This window comes from Nyctereutes procyonoides, unplaced genomic scaffold, assembly GCF_905146905.1.
Source record: "Nyctereutes procyonoides isolate TBG_1078 unplaced genomic scaffold, NYPRO_anot_genome, whole genome shotgun sequence".
Lineage (NCBI taxonomy): Eukaryota > Metazoa > Chordata > Mammalia > Carnivora > Canidae > Nyctereutes > Nyctereutes procyonoides.
The window spans coordinates 26066142-26088306 of NW_026575122.1; the positions used below are offsets into that span (position 1 = coordinate 26066142).

The 22165-nt window shown below is 37.5% G+C and overlaps 1 protein-coding gene and 1 non-coding gene across 5 annotated transcripts in view; one reads left to right on the plus strand and one right to left on the minus strand.

Annotated features, from left to right (window-relative positions):
• APAF1 (apoptotic peptidase activating factor 1) overlaps positions 1–22165 on the minus strand; it is an 85240-nt gene that overhangs the window by 54494 nt on the left and 8581 nt on the right. For all 4 annotated transcript variants that reach the window (XM_055336442.1, XM_055336445.1, XM_055336444.1 and 1 more), the window contains exons 6-11: positions 10356–10539; positions 7776–7888; positions 7526–7657; positions 4774–5012; positions 3715–3882; positions 2037–2168 (exon numbers count right to left, since the gene is read on the minus strand). In XM_055336442.1, the coding sequence (XP_055192417.1) occupies positions 2037–2168; positions 3715–3882; positions 4774–5012; positions 7526–7657; positions 7776–7888; positions 10356–10539 (968 nt within the window). The remainder of the gene's footprint in view (positions 1–2036; positions 2169–3714; positions 3883–4773; positions 5013–7525; positions 7658–7775; positions 7889–10355; positions 10540–22165) is intronic.
• Positions 5462–5592, plus strand: LOC129517058 (small nucleolar RNA SNORA70). Its single transcript, XR_008665942.1, has one exon. It is a non-coding gene; the product is annotated as a small nucleolar RNA SNORA70 (small nucleolar RNA).

The window sequence follows — 22165 nt, forward strand, 5'->3', positions numbered from 1 at the left end:
GATGAGTCAATGCACAGAATAAAAGGTACAAATGGCTAAAACCTCACCAATAATCTAAATGAAACAACAAAGATTCAGTATTTTTTTAATATCAGATTTCTAAAGACTAAAAGCATTAATAAGAATATTAGCTGGAGTCAAAGGAAATAAACACTCTCATATATGTTGGTAGCAATGTAACTCAGAGCACCCTTCTAGAGGACAGTTTGGTAATCTGCATTAAAACTTGATCCATATATACCATTTGACCCAGAAATTACACTTATAAAAATGTGTCCAAAGAAAATAATCAGACAAGTATGCTTAAGCAATCTAACTGTCCATAAGCCAACTGATCATACATACAATGAAATAGCATATATACAGCTTTAAAAATTTTGTCATTCTACATAAATTGACATAAAAAGACCCTGAAATACAGTTAAGTGGGGAAAAAAAGAGATATAAGACTATTTCTATTATGATCCTATTTTGGGTTTAAAGAACAAGCATGTGGATGTGCCTGGGTGGCTCAGTTGGTTAGTGTCTGACTTTCCTTTTTGGCTCAGGTCATTATCTCAGAGTTGTGGGATCGAGCCCCACATCGAGCTCTACACTGGGCACAGAGCCTGCTTGAGATTCTCTCTCCCTCTGAACCTCCCCGAGCTTGCATATGTATGCTTAAAAAGTTAAAGTTAAAAAAGAAAAGAACAAGTATGTGTATCTGAGCAGCAAAACAATCTCAAAAACTATACACAAAAAGCATTAGCAATAATTGTCATTTTCATTTTTTTAGTTTTTTTCCCAAACTTTTCTTTTTTTTTCTTTTTTTTCTTTTTTTTCCCCTTTTTTCCCCAAACTTTTCTAATGAAAAACCTTTAAAAATGAGAAATTATCTTTAAAAATCAGGAAAAAAGGCTAAAAAGGTGAGAAAAAACTGAATCCTGTCAACACTAACTTACATAACCAAGTTTTAAAAAGATGCAGACTCAATAATCCTACTTCAAAAATTTTCAAATAATGTAAGTGCAAAGACAACACTGTTGATTACAGCATCATAAAGGCAAAAAACTGAAAACCTAAATGTGCAACAATTACAGTTTAATTTGGCACAGATATTTATTGGAATACCTTCAATCCAATGTGTAGATTATTAAATGTAAACTAGGTAAAAAAAAAAAAAGTACAAAAATACACCATTCTCCTTAACGAAGAGATAATATACCTAAGCATAGATAAATTACTTAAAGTATATACGGTTTTCCAAAATGTTAACATTTTGAATAGTTGGTAGTCATGACTTCAAAAATCATCTATGTGGTGATGATTTACAAATTTTATTTTTAGCTCATAGTTTCCCCCCAGAAATCCAAATTCATATATGCAACTACATACTCTTTATTTCCAGTCAGATGTCTTAATAAGACAGTATATTCAAAATAATTTCCTAACCTTCCCTTTACCCCCTGAAAATACCTGGTCTACCCACAGACATCCCAACCTCAGTTCAGGGCAACTCCATTTTCTGTTGGGCAAGCTTAGAGTCATCTTATAATGTATACTAAATCCATCACAAATCATGATGATTCTGTATCATCACTTTCTCCTTCCATGCTAAGTACTTAACTACTCCCAACATAGTATAAGTTTACTTGGCCACTATAATGTCTCCCGACAGAATGTAAGCTCAATGAGAGTAGGGACTTTGTGCGTATGATATATCTCACAATGAAGAATACCAGTACCTAACAGACACTCAATAAATATTTGCTGAATGAATAGAATATTTCATTCTCCATTTCCTCTCAAAGCTTAAAAACACCAATCCATACACCCCCAAAGGGGAAGCTACTGGTAAGATGAGAGTGAATTTTTAGGTGACTCATTTACTACAAATACTAAAGTACCTTTTAAAATCGCTGTAGGTAAAAAGAGTAACAAAAACAAAAAAAGCTTACATAGGCTATAATTCTATTTTTACTAATAAAAGAAAATTCTAGACATAGGATGAAATAAATGTGATATAGATATAATACTTTTTAGATGGGTCATCTTACTTTGTGCATACTGGCACTAGCCATGTGGTAGGCCAGAAAATTGTACCAGTACATGCAGTCCTCCTGATCTGGTGAAAGAGTATGTGGCTGGTAATGTTTCTGGAACTGAGTGACTATCTTCTTATGTAGATCCTGAAATCCAAATGAAATATTTTAGAGGAGAGAAACAATTTTATTACCTAAGCATCATGGTAACTACAGCTTACCAAGCTATTTAAAATTACACAGAGAAGTGTGTCCGGGTGGTTCAGTCGGTTAAGCATCTGCCTTCGGCCCAGTTCTTGATCCCAGAATCCTGGGATCAAGCCCCACACTGGGCTCCCTGCTCAAATGGGAGCCTGTTTCTCCCCCTCCCTCTGCCTGCCACTCCCCCTGCTCATGCTCTCTCTCTCCCCCTCTGCAAATAAATAAATAAAATCTTTAAATAAAAATTTTAAAATTTTAAAAATTTAAAAATTAAAATGTGCAGAGAATCTCCCCCACAAAATACTTATTAATTACAAAAGGAAAAAAATTTTAGCTTTAAAATGAAGAAACTAGCAGGTATCGCTTTAACCAAGTGATCAATATTAACATCATTGACAAGACATATGGACACGCTGATATGACGCTCTGAGAAGGACACAATAGGACTTGTGGTATTCTTCCCAAAAATATATAACCTTTATCTAGTCAGGAGAAACCATCAGACAAACCCAAACTAAGGGACAATATACAAAATAACTGGCTAGTACTCTTCAAAAGTGACCATGAAAGATAAAGAAAGCAAAGAATCTTCAGAGATTTGAGGAAACTAAGAAAACAGGACAATTATATGCAATGTGGGATTTTTTTTTAAAGATTATATTTATTTATTCATGAGAGACACAGAGGAAAGAGAGAGGCAGGGACACAGGCAGAAGGAGAAGCAGGCTCCATGCAGGGAGCCCAACATGGGACTTGATCCCAGGTCTCCAGGATCACACCCTGGGCTGAAGGTGGCGCTAAACCACTGAACCACCCGGACTGCCCTGCAACGTGGGATCTTGATCTGAACCACAAAGGGGCTATTAGAGGGAAAGCTGGCAAAATCTACATAAAACCTGTGGGTTGGGCAGCCCAGGTGGCTCAGCGGTTTAGCGCTGCCTTCGGCTCAAGGCATGATCCTGGAGTACCAGGATCGAGTCCCACGTCAGGCCCCCTGCATGGAGCCGGCTTCTCCCTCTGCCTGTGTCTCTGCCTCTCTCTCTCTGTCTCTCATAAATAATTAAAATTTTAAAAAAAATCTGTGGGTTAACAGTATTCTATTTTTGTCAATTTTCTGGTTTTGATAACTGTATTATAGTTATGTAAGATGTTACAGTGGGGAAGCTAGATGAAGGTACATGCATAAAACTGTACTGTTTTGCAACTTTTCTATTAGGCTAAAATTATTTCAAAATAAAAAAATTTTTTAAATGTACAGAGATCCAGGCAGCCCGGATGGCTCAGAGGTTTAGCGCCACCTTCAGTCCAGGGCACGATCCTGGAGACCAGGGATGGAGTCCCACGTCGTGCTTCCTGCATGGAGCCTGCTTCTCCCTCTGCCTATGTCTGTGTGCCTCTCTCTCTCCCTGTGTCTCTCATGAATAAATAAATAAAATCTTAAAAAAAATAAATCTTTAAAAAATAAAAATAAAATGTACAGAGATCCAAGTACCTGAAGTTGGTTGCGATTCTTCTCTATAAGGAAATCTACTTGAAGATCATGTAAATAATAACGAAATGATTTTCCATTCCGATCACAGAATAAGAGAGACTTATTAACAAACTCCTGCAGAATATCTTCAACTTCTTCAGTTTCCATGTCCCAGAGAATACATAACACCTAGAAATCATTTTAAATATTTAATATACCACAAAACTACAATTACCAGGATTGCAGATAAGGTGTTACACACACAGAGAAATTTTTTTTTTTTCTTCTTAAAAATTTTATTGGGGATCCCTGGGTGGCTCAGCGATTGAGCACCTGCCTTTGGCCCAGGGCCTGATTCCAGAGTCCCTGCCTCTCTCTCTGTGTGTCTCTCATGAATAAATAAATAAAATCTTTAAAAAAAATGTTTTTATTTTTTTATTCATGAGAAACGAGAGAGAGAGAAAGAGAGAGAGGAAAAGACACAATCCAGCAGAGAAGCAGGCTCCCCACAAGGAGCCCGATGTGGAACTGATCCCAGGACCCGGGGATCATGCCCTGAACCAAAGGCAGACATTCAACCGTTGAGCCACCCAGGTGTCCCGAGAAAACGTATCTTAAAGCCCTGAGTAACAGTATCTCCGTTTCATATGAAGAAGCTCAACTATTCATCAAAATAGAAAAGTCAGATGCTTCTAGAACTGACAATAGGAAGCTAACCAAGGGACACCTGGGTGGCTCAGTGGTTGAGCATCTGCCTTCCGCTCAGAGCATGATCCCAGGGTCCTGGGATCGAGTCCCGCATTGGGCTCCCTGCATGGAGCCTGCTTCTCCCTCTGCCTATGTCTCTGCCTCTCTCTCTACGTCTCTCATGAATAAATAAATAAAAATATTTAAAAAAAAGGGGGGGGGGGATACTAACCAAACCCTTGATGGAAACTAAGATGAGACTTTTACACTCTCTACACCTCAGTGACGTGGATCTTAATCTTCCAATATCCTCTGTAATAACATCCTTGGTACTATATCAAAAGTTACATGCCATAAATATCCAATGACAAGGATTGTTGGTCCTTCTATTACCTTTGTAGGCACCTTAACATCCTTCTGAAGGATGGAAAGATCTGTGTAGTAATCTTTGATGTCCTCTCTGAGCATTTCAACACTTATAGACATGGCTTCATCCAGAGCCTCATAATCATAAAATGAAGATTTCCTTATTCTCTTAAATTGCTTATTCTGAAGTTGCCTGAGGTAGTAATCCCAACGGTTAGGAAAATCACGTAAAAGTGCACCAATTAAAGACACTACAAGAGGAGAACCTAAAAACAAAACAAAGCAACAAAGCCACTATGTTAATACTGTCTCATTTCAAAATTACCACTAAGAGTCACATTAGTCTTAAAAAACAATTTCTGTTGCATGTTACCTAAAGCCTTAAAATATGTGTAACTTTTGAATTCACTTTAGATATTTATTCTAAGGAAGCCATTAGAGATAAGAAAGAGGGATGCCTGGGTGGCTCAGTGGCTGAGCATCTGCCTGCAACTCAGGGCGTGATCCCAGGGTCTGGGATCGAGTCCCGCACTGGGCTCCCTGCGGGGAGCCTGCTTCTCCGTCTCTCTCTCTCTCTCATTCTGTGTCTCTCATGAACAAATAAAGAAGCCAATAAATAAATAAATAAATAAATAAAGAAAGAAAGAAAGAAAGAAAGAAAGACTTCCTTTAAGGATATTCATCAGAGCATTATTTAAAATAGTGAAAAATCCTTCTGCAGCCAATTAAGCCAACTGTGCCCTTTCTCCATGGGCACCCAGCTTGCTATCACTACAAATAGCCTGCTTGCTAGTGTATGCAGCCTGTTGATTGTATGGGTTGCCCTAAGGGACCTTGGAGACAGTCCTTTCCAGTGGACTCTGAGGTCTGACCTCATGCCATCTCTAATGTAGGCCACAGGCAGGTATGGGGGGGTGCCTTTGGAAAGCCCTAGGACACAGGAGCCAAGTTCCACATTGGCCAAGTCATCATGTCCATCCATACCAAGCTGCAGAACTAGGAGCATGTGATTGAGGCCCTACTCAGGGCCGAGTTCAAGTTCCCTGGTCGCCAGAAAATCCACATTTCCAAGAAGTGGGGCTTTACTAAGTTTAATGCAGACAAATTTGAAGACATGGTGGCTAAAAAGTGGCGCATCCCATGTGGCTGTGGGGTCAAATACATACATCCCTAATCGTAGCCCCTTAGACATATGGGGAGAGCTCTGTACTTATGAGAACCTTGGCACTGCTCCCTCCCAATAAATCCTACTTTGTCAAAAAAAAAAAAAAAAAAGCAAAAAATGTTAAACAATAACAGAGAAATAACTGAATAAATTGAGGTTACCACAATATTATGCCAATGATAATTTTTTTCAAAAGATACTTAAAGATGTGAGAAAATGTTCAAGATCTATTATATGAATAGGGTATGATTCAAATTATTTAACCACTGTAATCCCAATATTTTTTTCAAAGTTTTATATGTCCTAAATGACTGAAATGCTCTCATGATACTAATAATTATCAGATTATGGGTAATTTTTTTCTTTATCATTTCACACACTTTTTAAATGTTTCAGAATGGGCAAGCATCACCTATATGATGAATACAAATGAAGTGATTTTTTTTTTTTCTAAGATATTTTTTAAAAGTCCATTAACTCCATTGGGGAACCTGGGTGGCTCAGTTCGTTAAGCATCTGACTCTTGGTTTCAGCTCAGGCCATGATCTCAGGGTTGTGAGATCAAGCCCTGTATTGGACTCCCCACTGAGTGGAGAGTCAGCTTCCCCTTTCCTTCTGCCCCTTCCCCCTTGTGAGCATGTGCATGTACTCTCAAATAAATAAATTTTTTTAAGTCAATTAACTCAAAACCAAGTATCTATTGGATGGCAAAGAAGAAAAAACAAGGTCTACTGAAGTATTATTAACAACAGTGGAAGAAATGCTAAGAGCTGATAGATGGAACTACATAAAATTTTAAATTTTTATATGTCAAATAAATTCTACAAATGAAATTAAAAAGCAGACAAAAAACTAGGGGAAAGTATTTACAAAAATATGGCCAAGAGCTAATAGCTTCAATAGTCAGAATGCCTAAAAATCAATTAAACACTTCTATCACAATGAAAAATTGAGTCAAGGATAATTTCTTAAAATGCAGAGAAACCAGTAAAAAATTTAACTTCAAAAAAAAATTTAACTTTACTAATAAAAAATGCAAATTAAGAAGACAACACCAGGGATGCCTGGGTAGCTCACTGGCTGAGCATCTGCCTTTGGCTCAGGCTGTTATCCCGGGGTCCTGGGATCAAGTCCCACATTGGGCTCCCTGCAGGGAGCCTGCTTCTCCCACTGCCTATGTCTCTGCCTCTCTCTCTGTGTCTCTCATGAATAAATAAATAAAATCTTTAAAAAAAAAAAAAAAGAAGAAAAAGACAACCCAGTTTTTACCTATCAAATTAGAATACTATTTTTATAAAATCCCAACCAAAAAAATGTAAAACTCTGATTCTCACTATTATTTTTCTTTTTTGGCAGAAACCATGTCTTCATCTAACCCCGCTCGCTAACGTACTGTGGGTGTTCATTAAGCATTATTTTAATGAATAAATGAATACCAAATTATTATTATCTATTTAAAGTGTCAGAGCAGAACCTAAAATATAAAATACTAAAATATTCTACTAAAGTTTCTGGATGTTCATGTGCTAAATTATCACATTCATAAGCTTAATTTACAAAAGAGTAAAATTAGTATCTCTATAATTCTCTCACATACAAAATAAATAACCATACCTTTACATTCTTTTATAATACTATGAGCTTGCTCTGGCAAATCTGCTTTCTTCATATTAACGAAGAGGGACAGAATTTCAAGTCCTTTTTCTTTTCCTAAGTCACTCTCCACAGCGACTATGTATTTAGGACCTGCAACAAAATCACAAGATATAGTAATTTACTTTAAATATATTTAAATCTAATCAAATTAAGATATAAAGAAAAAAAATTAAGATATAAAGGAAGTAAAAAGCAAGTTAATCCTTACCCATTACTGAATCTGTAACGCTCTTGTCTCTGGTTGTAAGAAGAATCTGACACTGATTGTCAAAAGCTTTTAATATCCAGGAATCCCAAATATCATCCAAGATCAACAGAGACCTAATTTTTAAAAATAGCAATACTAACTTATTAAATCACTAATGACATTTATTATTTTCAACCTCTTTTGGGATGCCTGGGTGGCTCAGTGGTTGAGCATCTGCCTTTGGCTCAGGGCATGATCCAGCAGTCCCAGGATCAAGTCCCATATCAGGCAACCTGCATGGAGCCTGCTTCTCCCTCTGCCTATGTCTCTGCCTCTCTCTGTGTCTCTCATGAATAAATAAATGAAATCTTTAAATAAAAATAAAATTTACAGAATAAAGATGTCTATTTCATGGCTCTTACTCTTTTCTTTGCTATATTCCTTTCACAATATACTAAATCAAATAAGGAAAACAAATTAGAGGTTTTCCTCTCTTCCTATCCCAAAACAACGAAAGCATTTTAAAAGGTAGGAAACCTATAAAAAGAGAATTATGTGTACCATATAGGTCTTAAAAATTGGTTACCGAGGGCCTTAAAAGAAGTATCCAAGCAATGAGATTTTTCTAATTCACTCTTTAAGCACCAAAAACAAATGAGAACTGGGGTCAGGTTAGCATTAGAATCAATCATTTAACAATGATGATATCTGACCATTTTTTACCTACAAAACCAGCAATTTCGTATTTTCCAACCTAATATAATGCACTAGCAAGAATATTACCTTTCATTTGGTACACTAGTGGGGTTTTTTTTTCCATCCATAAATCAGTTTGTTTATTCCTAATGATAAAGAACCTCTGTGCCAATTCTTGATTGGTTTCTCCAAAAACTTTTTTGAACTCAGAACAGATGGAAAATAAATACAACTAAAAGCTGATAGTATAATTACACACTAGCATTTTTATCCTAATGGTACACACTTCTGTATACTACAAAAAAAGATTCTGGTACACATACAGCCTGGAAAATTGCAAAAGTATACACCAAAATGCTGCTGAGAGAGAAATTTAAAAAAATGACTTTATAAGCATGGTCTGATACATCTGATAGCATTTATAATATTTTCCTAAATAGAAATCACTTTTGCTTTCACATAGAAAGGAAACAGGACTAGAGAAGGATACTGCACAAGAAAAGAGGTTAATATTTAGTAGTCTCGAGGCACCTGGTCTCAGGGCTCAGTCTGTTAAGCTCCCGATTTCTTGATTTCAGCCCAGATCATTATCTCAGGGTTGTGAGATCGGGCCCTGAGTCGGGCTCTGTGCTGGGTGTGGAGCCTGCTTGAGATGCTTTCTCTCCCTCTCCTTCCTTCTGCTCCTTCCCCACCCTCTCAAAAAAAAAGTCATACTTTCAATCCCATTTCCTCCAGAAAAATAGATTTTAGTGACTACCAAGGGGAAGGAACAAAAACAAGAATCTGGATGGGAAACAAGCCAAAGAGAAAGGAGCTTGTTCTCTATAGTATGCATCCATACAATCACCTAAGAGGCTTTTCCCAAATTACTACTCTCACCCAATATTCTAATATTAATCCCCTTACCAATTTAAGAATTACTGCCATACTCAGCCACTGCTACATACGAAAGTGTACTGCATCATCAGCTATAATACGGCATTAAAAATAATTGAGCCATTATCTAATTCTCACCCAATTTACTGTTGAACTCCCAAGGAAGGCTTTATTCATCTTTGTACTTGTAGCACTTGACCAAGAACCTGGCACAACACTCAATGTTGGTTAAATGAACCAATGAAAGAATGGGTGTTAGACCACAGAGATCAAAGTGTTGGCTGAACCCCAGGTGATTAACTACTGATGGTCATATTGTTAACCCAAGCAACTAAACTACTGTCTTCCTGCTGGCTAATGAAAACTGGGGAATAGTTGATAACAGTGCCTGGCACATAATTATAATGGTATTTATTGAACAAATTAAACAAAACAAACTCTTGAAGTTCACAGAAGTAGAAGAGTTACATATATGTATGTATATATTTTTTTTCCAACCTAATATAATGCACTAGCAAGAATATTACCTTTTATTTGGTACACTAATAGGGGTTTTTTTTTCCATCCATAAATCAGTTTGTTTATTCCTAATGATAAGAACCTCTGTGCCAATTTTTGATTGGTTTTATGTATCCCAAAACTAAGACAACACAAGACAACGGTCTCATTAAATAAATAATTATTTTACATTTATGCCATCTCTTGTTCACTGTTATCCATTAGAAATAACAAATTCAAGGTAAGAAGCTTGCATTTTCTAGCAAAGACCACTCACCAACTCACCTTAAGAAGTACTTCCTGAGCATCTCAGTGGTACTTAAGAGACAATATGGTAGGGAAGATGCTAAGAAAAGTAGCAATTTCAGGCAAGAGGCAGCCACTTTTTAATGTAAGACAAAGAAGAGCAGAAAAGGAATGCTTCATTTTTAGATCTCTATTGAATAGCAAGAAAAGACATGATGTTCTCAAAATGTCAGAAGTTAAATTTCATTGGGACTTCACACACCAACTAAATTTGACTATTTGTACCTTGGGTGTTTGCGCAGCATAAGAAGGCGAAGACGGTCTTTAGCTTCTTCAATATTGAGTGGAGGCCTCTGAGAGAAATTCTCATCCTGATCCAACCGTGTGCAAAGATTCTGCAATTTCATCAGAAGCCCAGCTTTGTCTTGTTTCCCAACTGAAACCCAGTGTACACCCCCTGGGAAACAGCCTAGGAAGAAAAAATAATAAACTTAAGACCTCTGAACAAGAGTCCTCCTTTGAAAGATTTTAATGATAAGTAGCAGATTTGCTCCAATTTTCAATCTCATCCTATCTTCAATTTTTCTTGTTTCAGGGTATAAATTTGCTTGTAGAGTACTGTTGAGCTTTATAACCTGAATCTAAGAAAAGTTGAAGATATAAAGAAACTGAAGTTTAAAGTAAACCTGTTTATCAGTAAAATCTTACCAAACAAAAATTTACAGTCTTAGTCCTATGTCATCAGCGATCACTGTACAGCACAGTTTCTCAACCTTAGCACTCCTGAGATTTGGGACTAGATAATTCTTTATTGTATAGAACTTTCCTATGCATTGCAGGATGTTTAACAGTCTCCCCTGGCCTCTACCACCAGCAGCTAGTAGCATTCCCCTTCCCTGGTTGTGACAACCAAAGATATCTCCAAACATTGTCAAAATCACCTCTGACTGAGAACCACTGATACCAGGAATACATAACTCATTTGTTATGGTTCTTGTATAGAAACTAAAAAGTAAAAAAAAGAAAAAAGAAAAGAAAAAGACACTAAAAAGTAAGGGGCAGCCCGGGTGGCTCAGTGATTTAGTGCTGCCTTCAGCCCAGGGTGTGATCCTCGAGACCCAGGATCAAGTCCCACATTGGGCTCCCTGCATGGAGCCTGCTTCTCCCTCTGCCTGTGTCTCACCTCTCTCTCTGTGTGTGTCTCTCATGAATAAATAAATAAAATCTTAAAAAAAAAAAAAAAAAAGAGGGGATCCCTGGGTGGCTAAGCAGTTTAGTGCTGCCTTCCGCCCAGGGCATGATCCTGGAGTGCCAGGATCGAGTCCCACATCAGGCTCTCTGCATGGAGCCTGCTTCTCCCTCTATCTGTGTCTCTGCCTCTCTATGTCTCTCATGAATGAATAAATAAAATATTTTAAAAAAAAAGAAAGAAAGAAAAGAAAAGAAACTTAAAAGTAAGAATTTAGGTTCAAGTCTGGCTTTACTGCTTACTAGCTATGCAATCTTTAGCAAATCACTTAACCTCACTTTCATTAATGAATAAGACTGTTTACCTTACCTATTTCAGAGTTACTGTGAGAAGTTAGTGATATAACATATGTGAACTGGCTATGTAACAATAAGGAATTAAAACAAACAGGATTGTTAGTCACATGGATCTGAAAGCATCTTGCAAAATTAAGCTTTGAACTAACAGGCACCATATAAGAATGTTCATTACTATTATTACTGTTAACTATCAACTATTATCATCATTGTTAATTAAGTCACTGTATATCATAAAATACATATTTTTACTTACACGGCTTCAAGAGCCAACTTAATCAGTTCCCCACATAGATACAAAAAAATGTAAGAGGGGTCCATATGTGTAAAATATGGTAAGCAGAAGCATTAGAACATACCATTCATTAATCGTAAGAATTTATATTATGTGATCATAAATAATATAAGAAAAAGCAAAAGACAGATAAAAGATAAATAAGTTATATCAGAGGGCAATTTATTTACTTATTAATTTTATTCACAAATAAAATTAACTACAAAAATCATTATTTTAGAAGCTTAATCATCCAAAAGATTTATATATATGCAAAGACCTATTTATGACATATTTATTGAATACTATTCTGAGTTCTACATATTAACCTATATTTAATGCACATACTTAAACTATCAAGCAGACACTATGTTTGTTTGTTTTTTAAGTAGGCTGCACACCCAGCAGGGAGTCCAACCTGGGGTTCAAACTTACAACCTTAGATCAAAACCTGAGCTGAAATCAAGAGTCAGACACTTGACCGAATGAGTCACCAAGACATCCCACAGACACTATTATTACCCCCATTATACAGAGGAGGAAACTGAAGCATATAAAGATTGAGTAATTTGTCCAAGGTTACACAGATAATAAAGCATAGCTGGGATTCAAACCTCCAGCACCAAAGCTCAACTCCTAAACTATTGTGCCTCAAGGATATTCACTGCAGCGTTGTTTGCAGCAGGAAAAAGAAACAACCTACAATGTCCATGTTAATCCACTTCTTCTCAAGCCTGAGGCAAGCCCAACTGAGGCAGGAGAAAACCTTATATATAAATGAGGCTGTCTGACATTTTAGTTATTACTGAAATTCGACTGTTGGAATGCAAACTGGTACAGTCACTGTGGAAAACAGTATGGAAAGTCCTCAAAAAGTTAAAAACTACGCTATGATCCATCAACGGCTCTATTTATCCAAATACAGAAACAGTAATTCAGAGGTGCCTGTGTGGTCCAGCCAGTTAAGCATCTGCCTTTGGAAAGTACCTAGGTGGCTCAGTGGTTAGTGTCTGCCTTTGGCTCAGGTAGTGATCCTGGGGTCCTATGATCAAGTCCCATGTCAGGCTCCCTGCAGGAAACCTGCTTCTCTCTCTGCCTATGTCACTACCTGTCTCTCTCTGTGTCTCTCATGAATAAATAATTTTTTAAAATTAAAAAGCAGCTGCCTTTGGCTCAGGTCATAATCCTGGGGTCCCAGGATTGAGCCTGCTTCTCTCTCTCTCTGCATCACCAACCCCCAACCCCACTCATGTTCTCTCTTGCTATCTCTCTCTCAATAAATAAAATCTTTAGGGATGCCTGAGTAGCTCAGCAGTTGAGCATCTGCTTTTGGCTTGGGGTGTGATCCCAGTTCTGGGATTGAGTCCCACATGGGGCTCCTTGCAGAGAGCCTGCTTCTCCCTCTGCCTGTGTCTCTGCCTCTCTCTGTGTATTGTCATGAATAAATAAATAAATAAAATCTTTAAAAAATAAAACAAAAAAATCTTAAAAAAAAAATACAGTAATTCAAAGATATACATGCACCCCTATATTTATGGCAGCATTGTTTAGAATAGCCAAGATATGGAAGTAGCTGAAGTGTCCATCAATTAATGAATGGATAAAGAAGATGTGGTATATATACACAATGGAATATTATTCTTTCATAAAAAAATGAAATCTTATCATTTGCAATGACATGGATGGAGCTAGAAAATACAATGCTAAGTGAAATAAATCAAAGACAAATACTAAGGATTTCACCCATATGTGGAATTTAAGAAACAAATAAGCAAAAGGAAAAAAAGAAACAAACCAAGAAACTGACTCTTAACTACAGAAAACAAACTGATAGGGTGCCTGTCTCCCTGGCCCTTCCCCTACTCACATGCATTTTCCCTCTCTCTTTCCCCTAATAAATAAATAAATCTTTCCAAAAAACTAGATTGTTTTTAAAACTCAAAATGACCTGGGGACTCTGAACCTGTAAAAGAAACAGCACCAGGGAAGTTTTAAACAGGCAATAGGGGAAAAAAGTTTTTTTTTTTTTAAATTTTTATTTATTTATGATAGTCACACACAGAGAGAGAGAGAGGCAGAGCCATAGGCAGAGGGAGAAGCAGGCTCCAGGCACCGGGAGCCCGACATGGGATTCGATCCCGGGTCTCCAGGATCCCGCCCTGGGCCAAAGGCAAGCGCCAAACCGCTGCGCCACCCAGGGATCCCTTTTTTTTTTTTTAAATGTGATGTTACACTATGGTATGAGGGATACATCAGAGGAACTTTTTACATCATCATGGAGTGCTCCAATGCCTAAGGACTATCTCTGTGTGTTAAACAATAACAGATTTTTTTTAAAGATTTTATTTATTTATTCATGAGAGACACAGACAGAGAGAGAGAGGTAGAGACACAGGCAGAGGGAGAAGCAGGCTCCATGCAGGGAGCCTGATGTGGAACCCCATCCCGGGACTCCAGGATCACACCCTGTGCCAAAGGCACTAAACCGCTGAGCCACCAGGGATTCCCGGAAAAAAGTTTTTTATGATTACACCCTACAAACTTCAATGCAATGGTTATACATCCACTAAGCTAAATCTAACTTGTAAATTTGCCAAGGTTTATGATTATGAATTTAAATCGGAACTCGGGTGATTTTCTCCAGTAAGGAGGAAGCAAGTAATAGTCTGGGTGAAGAAATGAGGAATAAGCAAGTAACTGTTCAGATGAAGCAATAGGGAGTAAGCAATTAGATTCCGTCTCTTAGCATAGAGAAGGAAGCAGCATTTACCCAAGTAAGAAACTAAAGGACCAAGAGCATGTGCAAAGAAGCAACTGAATAATGAGTGATAAAAACCTGAGTGTAAGAGGGGGCTGATGGGATAAACAGTGCAGGTATTAGGGAACGAAGGAGTAAGTCTTGATAGGTCAGAAAACTGTAGTAGTGAACTTGAATAGAATAAGTGGAGGTAGGCAAAAAGTAGAACATTGAGATTTCAAAAGTGGTAGCACTTCTGGTATTGGCAAGGACAAGGGCCAACCGGTGATAAGGAAGTACCTGGATAAAGGGAAGTAATGAAAATAGTCACTGCAGATAAAGACATCAAGCAACTGAGAGGCTAAGGTTTTGGATGACTCATTCACATAAATATGGTTATCTTACTAAGAGTGTCAACAGAAGAAGAGCTTAAATTTATAACTAAGAACTCCAATAATCAATGAATAAGAGCAATATCATAACTAGGAAAGATCAGAGAAATGAACCTCAAAAGACAAAGACTTTAGTTGGAAAAGGGATTACTAATGTTCTGGACGAGGCAATAGAAAAGCAAGGACAACATCCACCTATTTCCTGGTGCTGATGTACATAGGATATAAAGGAAAAAAATCTCCACACCACGGAAGAAGGCTACAGAGAATGTGGTATCTTTTGGAAATTACCCAATTTCAGATAAGGCAAGGACATAAACATTCCAAGAACAAGTTGATAAAATAGAGTTTCCTGACCACAGAGGAGGAAATCTAGAGGGTAAGACAGAAAAGACTGGGAATGAGAGAAGGAGACCGAGATCAGAAATGACAAATGACAGTGTACTAAGTAGTAACGGCCTGAGAATCTAAAAGGTAACAAATGACCAGGAGACAGAATTCTGCAGTAACTACCGTAAAGATAGTGCTGTGGAGCACAGTTTGATCATCAGGGAAAGCTTCTGGAAGTTCCCTTAGACTTCCTTCAGTGTAAATAATATTTATGAAACAGTAAATCTCTGAGGTTTCCCTTAGTGTTAAGCCTGTGTTCTGTGCATGCACAGGTTTATAAATGCACAGGAAACAGGAAAAAAGCTTGGAAAAATTCACTCAACTGTTCACCACAATGACCTCTGTTGAAGGATTTAGAATTTAGGAGAAAGGGAAGGGCAGGTGAAAAGAATTTTTACTTCTTTTTATTTTTTTTTTTAATTTTTCTTTATTTTATTTATTTACGATAGTCACAGAGAGAGAGAGAGAGAGGCAGAGACACAGGCAGAGGGAGAAGCAGGCTCCATGCACCGGAAGCCCGACGTGGGATTCGATCCCGGGATCTCCAGGATCGCGCCCTGGGCCAAAGGCAGGCGCCAAACCGCTGCGCCACCCAGGGATTCCCTTTACTTCTTTTTAAATGAAAAAACTGTATTTGTTATATTTTAAGATTTTAAGTAATCTCTATACCCGACACGGGGTTCGAACTTATAACCCCAAGATCAAGAGTTACATGCTCTACGGACTGAGCCAGCCGGGCACCCCTATTTTTGTGATATTTAAAACAAATTTTAAAGTACCTGTTGTTGCTCCTAAGGTTTTGTGGTGATTTTTTTTTAATGTGTGCATCCTACTTAAAATTTCTTAAAAATCAGGGCACCTGGATGGCTCAGTTAAGTGTCTGATTCTTGATCCCAACTCAGGTCTTGATCTCAAGAGTCAGGAGTTCAAGTCCCACAAAGGTGTAGAGTTTATTTTTAAAAAATGAAAGAAAGAAAAAGAAACATACACAATAAAAAATAAAACACTGCTAGCTTGGGATCCCTGGGTGGCGCAGCGGTTTGGCGCCTGCCTTTGGCCCAGGGCGCGATCCTGGAGACCCGGGATCAAATCCCACGTCGGGCTCCCGGTGCATGGAGCCTGCTTCTCATAAATAAATAAAAAAATTAAAAAAAAAAAAAAAACACTGCTAGCTTTACAAAGAAAGGTGAAGAGACCAAATGACCAACTGATCTGCAAATAGCCTACTGACACAATATGATAGTTAAATGCTAAGTATTAATTCCACACTTCAGAAAAAATGTAAACATCTTGACTACGGGCACAAGAGGGAGCAATTTAGCCTTGAATGAGGCTTATACCTGTAATTCAGAGAAACTTATTTACAGAAAAATTGCCTTTAATTAGAGAAAATTAACCTCATCCTACTTTCATGTGTGACTTATCCTGACAGCAATTAAACATTTAATAGAATCAAAGAAATCTTGGGAAGGACAGAAAAAACAGACAGCCTTTGGAGAAAGCTTCCATACTTTAGAAATTCAGCATAAAAATAACAGTGTCAACAGTTTAAAACATGAACTCTTCACAATTCCTTTATACCCCCCAAAATAAATAAAGGGTTGAACACCCAAAAGGAAACTGGGTTACTAAAAATGTATGGGCATAAATACTTAAGAACTTAATTTTTTTTTAATTTTACCAAATACCATACTAAGAACAAAACTTCTGCAGAAATCACAGTTTTAATGAAGTTTATAAACTTTAGTTATTTACACTTTCAAAAGAAAAACAAGGTTTTGTACTACAATTAAATGGCAAAAATTCAGTGTTCCTATAAAGTAGAAGTGTGCTCCAGAGATTAAAATTTATCTTTAGAAATTGATTTTAAATTTAAAAAAATTATATTTAGGAAAGTATCTACTCTTTAACTAGTGGATATACTAAAACAGAATCCAAAAACATTAATGAATTAAATATGAATGCTAAGATTATAACAGGACTACTTAAGCAAAATTCAAGAAACACAAATTAGAAGACACAAAAATTCACTGATTTAACTATATCAGAATTAAAAATTTCTGTTCAAGACATCCAGGACAAAGTTAATAGAAACAAATAAAAAGATGTTTATATAGTCTAAAACCAACAAGGCCTAATATCTAAAATATAGAAGAAACTCCTAAAGAGCAATGAGAAAAAGATGAAAATCTCAATGGAAAAACAAATGACACAAAGAAATTTTAAAAAGGAAACCTGGGTGATCCCTGGGTGGCTCAGTGGTTTAGCACCTGCCTTTGGCCCAGGACGTGATCCTGGAGTCCCAGGATCAAGTCCCAAGTAGGGTTCCTTGCATGGAGCCTGCTTCTTCCTCTGCCTATGTCTCTGCCTCTCTCTGTCTCTCTCTGTGTGTCCCTCATGAATAAATAAATAAAATCTAAAAATAAATAAAAAATAAAAAAGGAAACCTGGGATGCCTGGGTGGCTCAGCAGTTGAGCGCCTGGCTTCAGCCCAGAGCGTGATCCTGGAGCCCCAGGATCGAGTCCCACATCAGCCTCCCTGCATGGCGCCTACTTGTGTCTCTGCCTCTCTTTTTCTCTCTCTCTGTCTCTCATGAATAAATAAATAAATAAATATATCTTTAAATAAAAACAAAAAAAGGTTGAAAATAGAGCTACCTACAACCCAGCAATTGCACTCCTGGGTATTTACCCCAAAGATACAAATGTAATGGTCCCAAGGGGCACATGCACACCAATGTTTATAGCAGCAATGTCCACAATAGCTGAACTATGGAAAGAGCCCAGATGTCCTCTAACAGATGAACAGAACTAGAGGATATTATGCTAAGTGAAATAAGTCAATCAGAGAAAGACAATTATCATATGATCTTACTCATGTGGAATTTAAGAAACAAAACAGATCATAGAGGAAGAGAGGGAAAAATAAAACAAAATGCAATCAGAGATGGAGACAAACCATAAGAGACTCTTACTCATAGGAAATAAACGGAAGGTCACTGGAGTGGGGAGAGGAGGGGATAGGGTAACTGGGGTGATGGACATTAAGGAGGGCATGTGATGTAATGAGCACTGGGTGTTACATAAGAATCACTGACATCTACCTCTGAAACCAATTATATATTATATGTTAACTAATTGAATTTAAATAAAATTTTAAAATTTTTTTCTCACTTCTATAAAAGTTCAACCCAGGGTCAGCCTGGGTGGCTCAGCGGTTTAGCGCTGCCTTCGGCCCAGGGTGTGATCTTGGAGACCCGGGATCGAGTCCCATGTTGGGCTCCCTGCTTGGAGCCTGCTTCTCCCTCTGCCTGTGTCTCTGCCTCTCTTTCTCTCTGTATCTCTCATGAATAAATAAATAAAATCTTTTTTTTTAAAGGTTTTTTATTTATTTATTTACGATAGTCACAGAGAGAGAGAGAGAGAGGCAGAGACACAGGCAGAGGGAGAAGCAGGCTCCATGCACCGGGAGCCCGATGTGGGATTCGATCCCGGGTCTCCAGGATCGCGCCCTGGGCCAAAGGCAGGCGCCAAACCGCTGCGCCACCCAGGGATCCCTAAATAAATAAAATCTTAAAAAAAAAAAAAAGTTCAACCCAGCTTTGCTGGGGCAGCAGAGTTGGAGACAATCTATGTATCTATTAGCTAGGGAAATGAATAATGATAAAATGTGCTGGATGTATCCCATGTAAGGCAGCCATCAGGTGTAACAAGATGTGCAGCCAGCAAGGATAAATCTTAAAAACAGTATCAAGAGAGTTAAGAAACAATAAAATAATCAATACTATAACATTTATGCAAATTTACAATATCTGCCCAAATGTTTTACAAGAAAACATATATAAATATATTGGAAGGAACACCTATGGGGAGGTGTGATATTGTGATATTATTTGGTCTTCATCACTATTCCTGGCACACTGCTATAAAACCCTTGTAATTTCCCAAATAAGAGCCATACGAGGCACTTTTTACAATATTTAATTTTGTTTCCAGTTCCTGAAATATTTCTGGAGCTATAAAAGTTAAATTATTATTATAAAAAGCCTCTTTTAACCACACTTGAGTTTATGTTAATCAAGTTATTTTTGGAAAGCCTTGATACAAGCTAAGGATGGGGACTGTTGCCATACAGACAATTGGAACTTTCAGCCCCATGCCCCAGAGCTCTCAGACTTTTAGGGAGGGAAGTGAAGCTAAAGACTGAATTCAATCACCAAGGGTCAATGATTCAGTTTTTGTAATGAAGCCTCTCAAAACCAGGGTACAGAGAGCTTCCGGGATGAAGATGTGGAGACAGTGGTACATTAGAGAGGGCATGGAAGCTCTGCACCCCTTCCCATATACTTTGCCTTATGCACCTCTTCCATTTGGCTGTTACTGAGTTATGCTGTTACTGAGTTATATCCTTTTATAATAAATCAGTAATGTAGTAAGTAAAATGTTTTCCTGAGAAAGCCACTCTAACAAATAAATCAAATCCAAGGAGAGCAAACCTCCAATCTATAGCCATTTGGTCAGATGCATAGGTAACAACCTGGACTTGTGATTGGTTATCTGAAGAGTGGGAGGGGGAGCAGGAGAGCAGTCTTGAAAGACTGAACCCTTACGCTGTGGGCTCCATCACTATCTCCATATACACAGTGTCAGAATTGAACTAAATTGTAGGATACCCAGCTAGTCTTGAAGAAAGAATTACAGGATGCATGGAAAACCTACACATCTATTATCAGGAATGAAGCAGTGCTGTTGTTGTGGACAGGAGACACAATGGAAAAGTGTGTTTTTCCTTAGGTGGGGAAGGAAAATAAGAATAAGAAATTCTTAAAAGGAAACATACACGGGAGGAAGTTAAGGCTTATGCAAACCCAATATGATACTAGCTGTTAACTAAGGAATGATTAACTTAATCCCTTGTATGTGAGATCTCACAAAAGAACATGAGAGATATTAAGCTCACTAGGTACTGGACAACTGCTAGTATCTCAAAACAAAGCGGTTAAAAATCTATTGTGAGTGACTCCTGGGTGGCTCAGTGGTTGGGCGTCTGCCTTCTGCTCAGGGCATGATCCTGGGGTCCTAGGATCGAGTTCCACATCAGGCTTCTCCCTCGCCTATGTCTCTGCCTCTCTCTGTGTGTCTCTCATAAACAAATAAATAAAATCTTAAAAAAAAAAAATCTGAGACCACAATTTATACTATGATTCCTGGATAATTAAGTTGTTGATCAATTTAACCTCTAAAATTGAAAACTCACCCCAATAATCTTGAGTGGTTTAAACTGAGGGCAGACTTTCAATCTTTAAATTACTGTTATAAATATATTTTTTAAAGGAAATTCATCATAACATTCAAAGAAAAATCCATTTCTTCACACTAAAAGAACTTAAACCAATTTTTATCCTGAAACACCTTGGTGATCAACTTTGCAGTAGAATATGAATGAGTGAATTTATAAGTATTAAAATAAATCATTAGCCCTAAGACTTGCATGGAACTGAATTCCAAAAAACCTCTCTAATTACAAAGAGAAAAAACCATGGAATCAGGCATACTTCTGACAAAAGTATGATTAACACCACTGACAAGAGCTGTGAAGTACAAACTAAAGCCCAAGTGAGTAAAACAAACGTGCCCTAGCCTCCATATTTCTAAACCTCTTAGAGGCTTATTATTTATTACATCATTTTGTCATCTCATCATAAAATCTCTTAACTGCTGATTATGTACTGTAAACAAAAAAGTTATTAACAACTAGAATTCAGGAACTAGCTTTAAATTCCCCTTGAAGTCACTAATGAATAGAGGCAACTGAAGACTGATATAGTTGTGTAACTCTTCCCAGTGAATACCCTGAGAAGCCACCAGATTCACTAAGGTCAGCAGTACACCTGACAAATGTCCTAAATGCTCTTCTGCACAGTATGCCCTTCCCCATCCCAGTATCTACCCAATACCCTCCCATCTTCCCTACTCTCCCATTCCTAGTCTGCCTGGCAAACTTCTAATATTCCTCCAAACTCCAGCTAAAATGTCATGTCATTCAGGAAGCCTGTCCTGTTCATCTTCTTCCCCCAGACATAACATTTCCTTTGCTATAACTTTGTACCACATACTATTTCTACCACTCAATTTATCACATATAATTTGTTTACATGCCTGTCTACTCTACTTGACTATGAATAAATTTCTTAGATGCACAGACTGGGGCCTTCTTTTTTTGCCAACCTCCATAGTAGGCTCGCAAACATTTACTGAATACATGAATATCCAAAGCAAGAAAAGACAGTCATTAGATGGCAAATGAATCTATAAAGCCGATCAGCAGGAGCGTCTACCTGGCTGGCTGTAGACCATGGGACTCTTGATCTCAGGGTTGTCAGTTGGAGCCCCATACTGGGTATAAAGATTACTTAAAAAATAAATAAAGCCTATCCTCAAAAACTCATTAATTGCTATAGTCAACTCCCATTTTTTTCTCTTTCTTGGTGAGTACATATAAGATAGACAAATTACTATAAAGATTTGTAAAGATAAGCAACTGATAGAATTACAGAAATGGAATTAATAGTTTAATACAAGATGCCAAATACATGGGAGAATCACCCAGTAAGAGAATCATTAATGGAACTGAGTTCCCAAAAACCTCCTTCTCCACAACACTCAACTAAAAGAAGAGCATTAAGTCTAATATTTCCTAAAAGGGAGGGATATAAGCTAAACAACTTTTGAAAATCCTTTTCAACTCCACAATCCT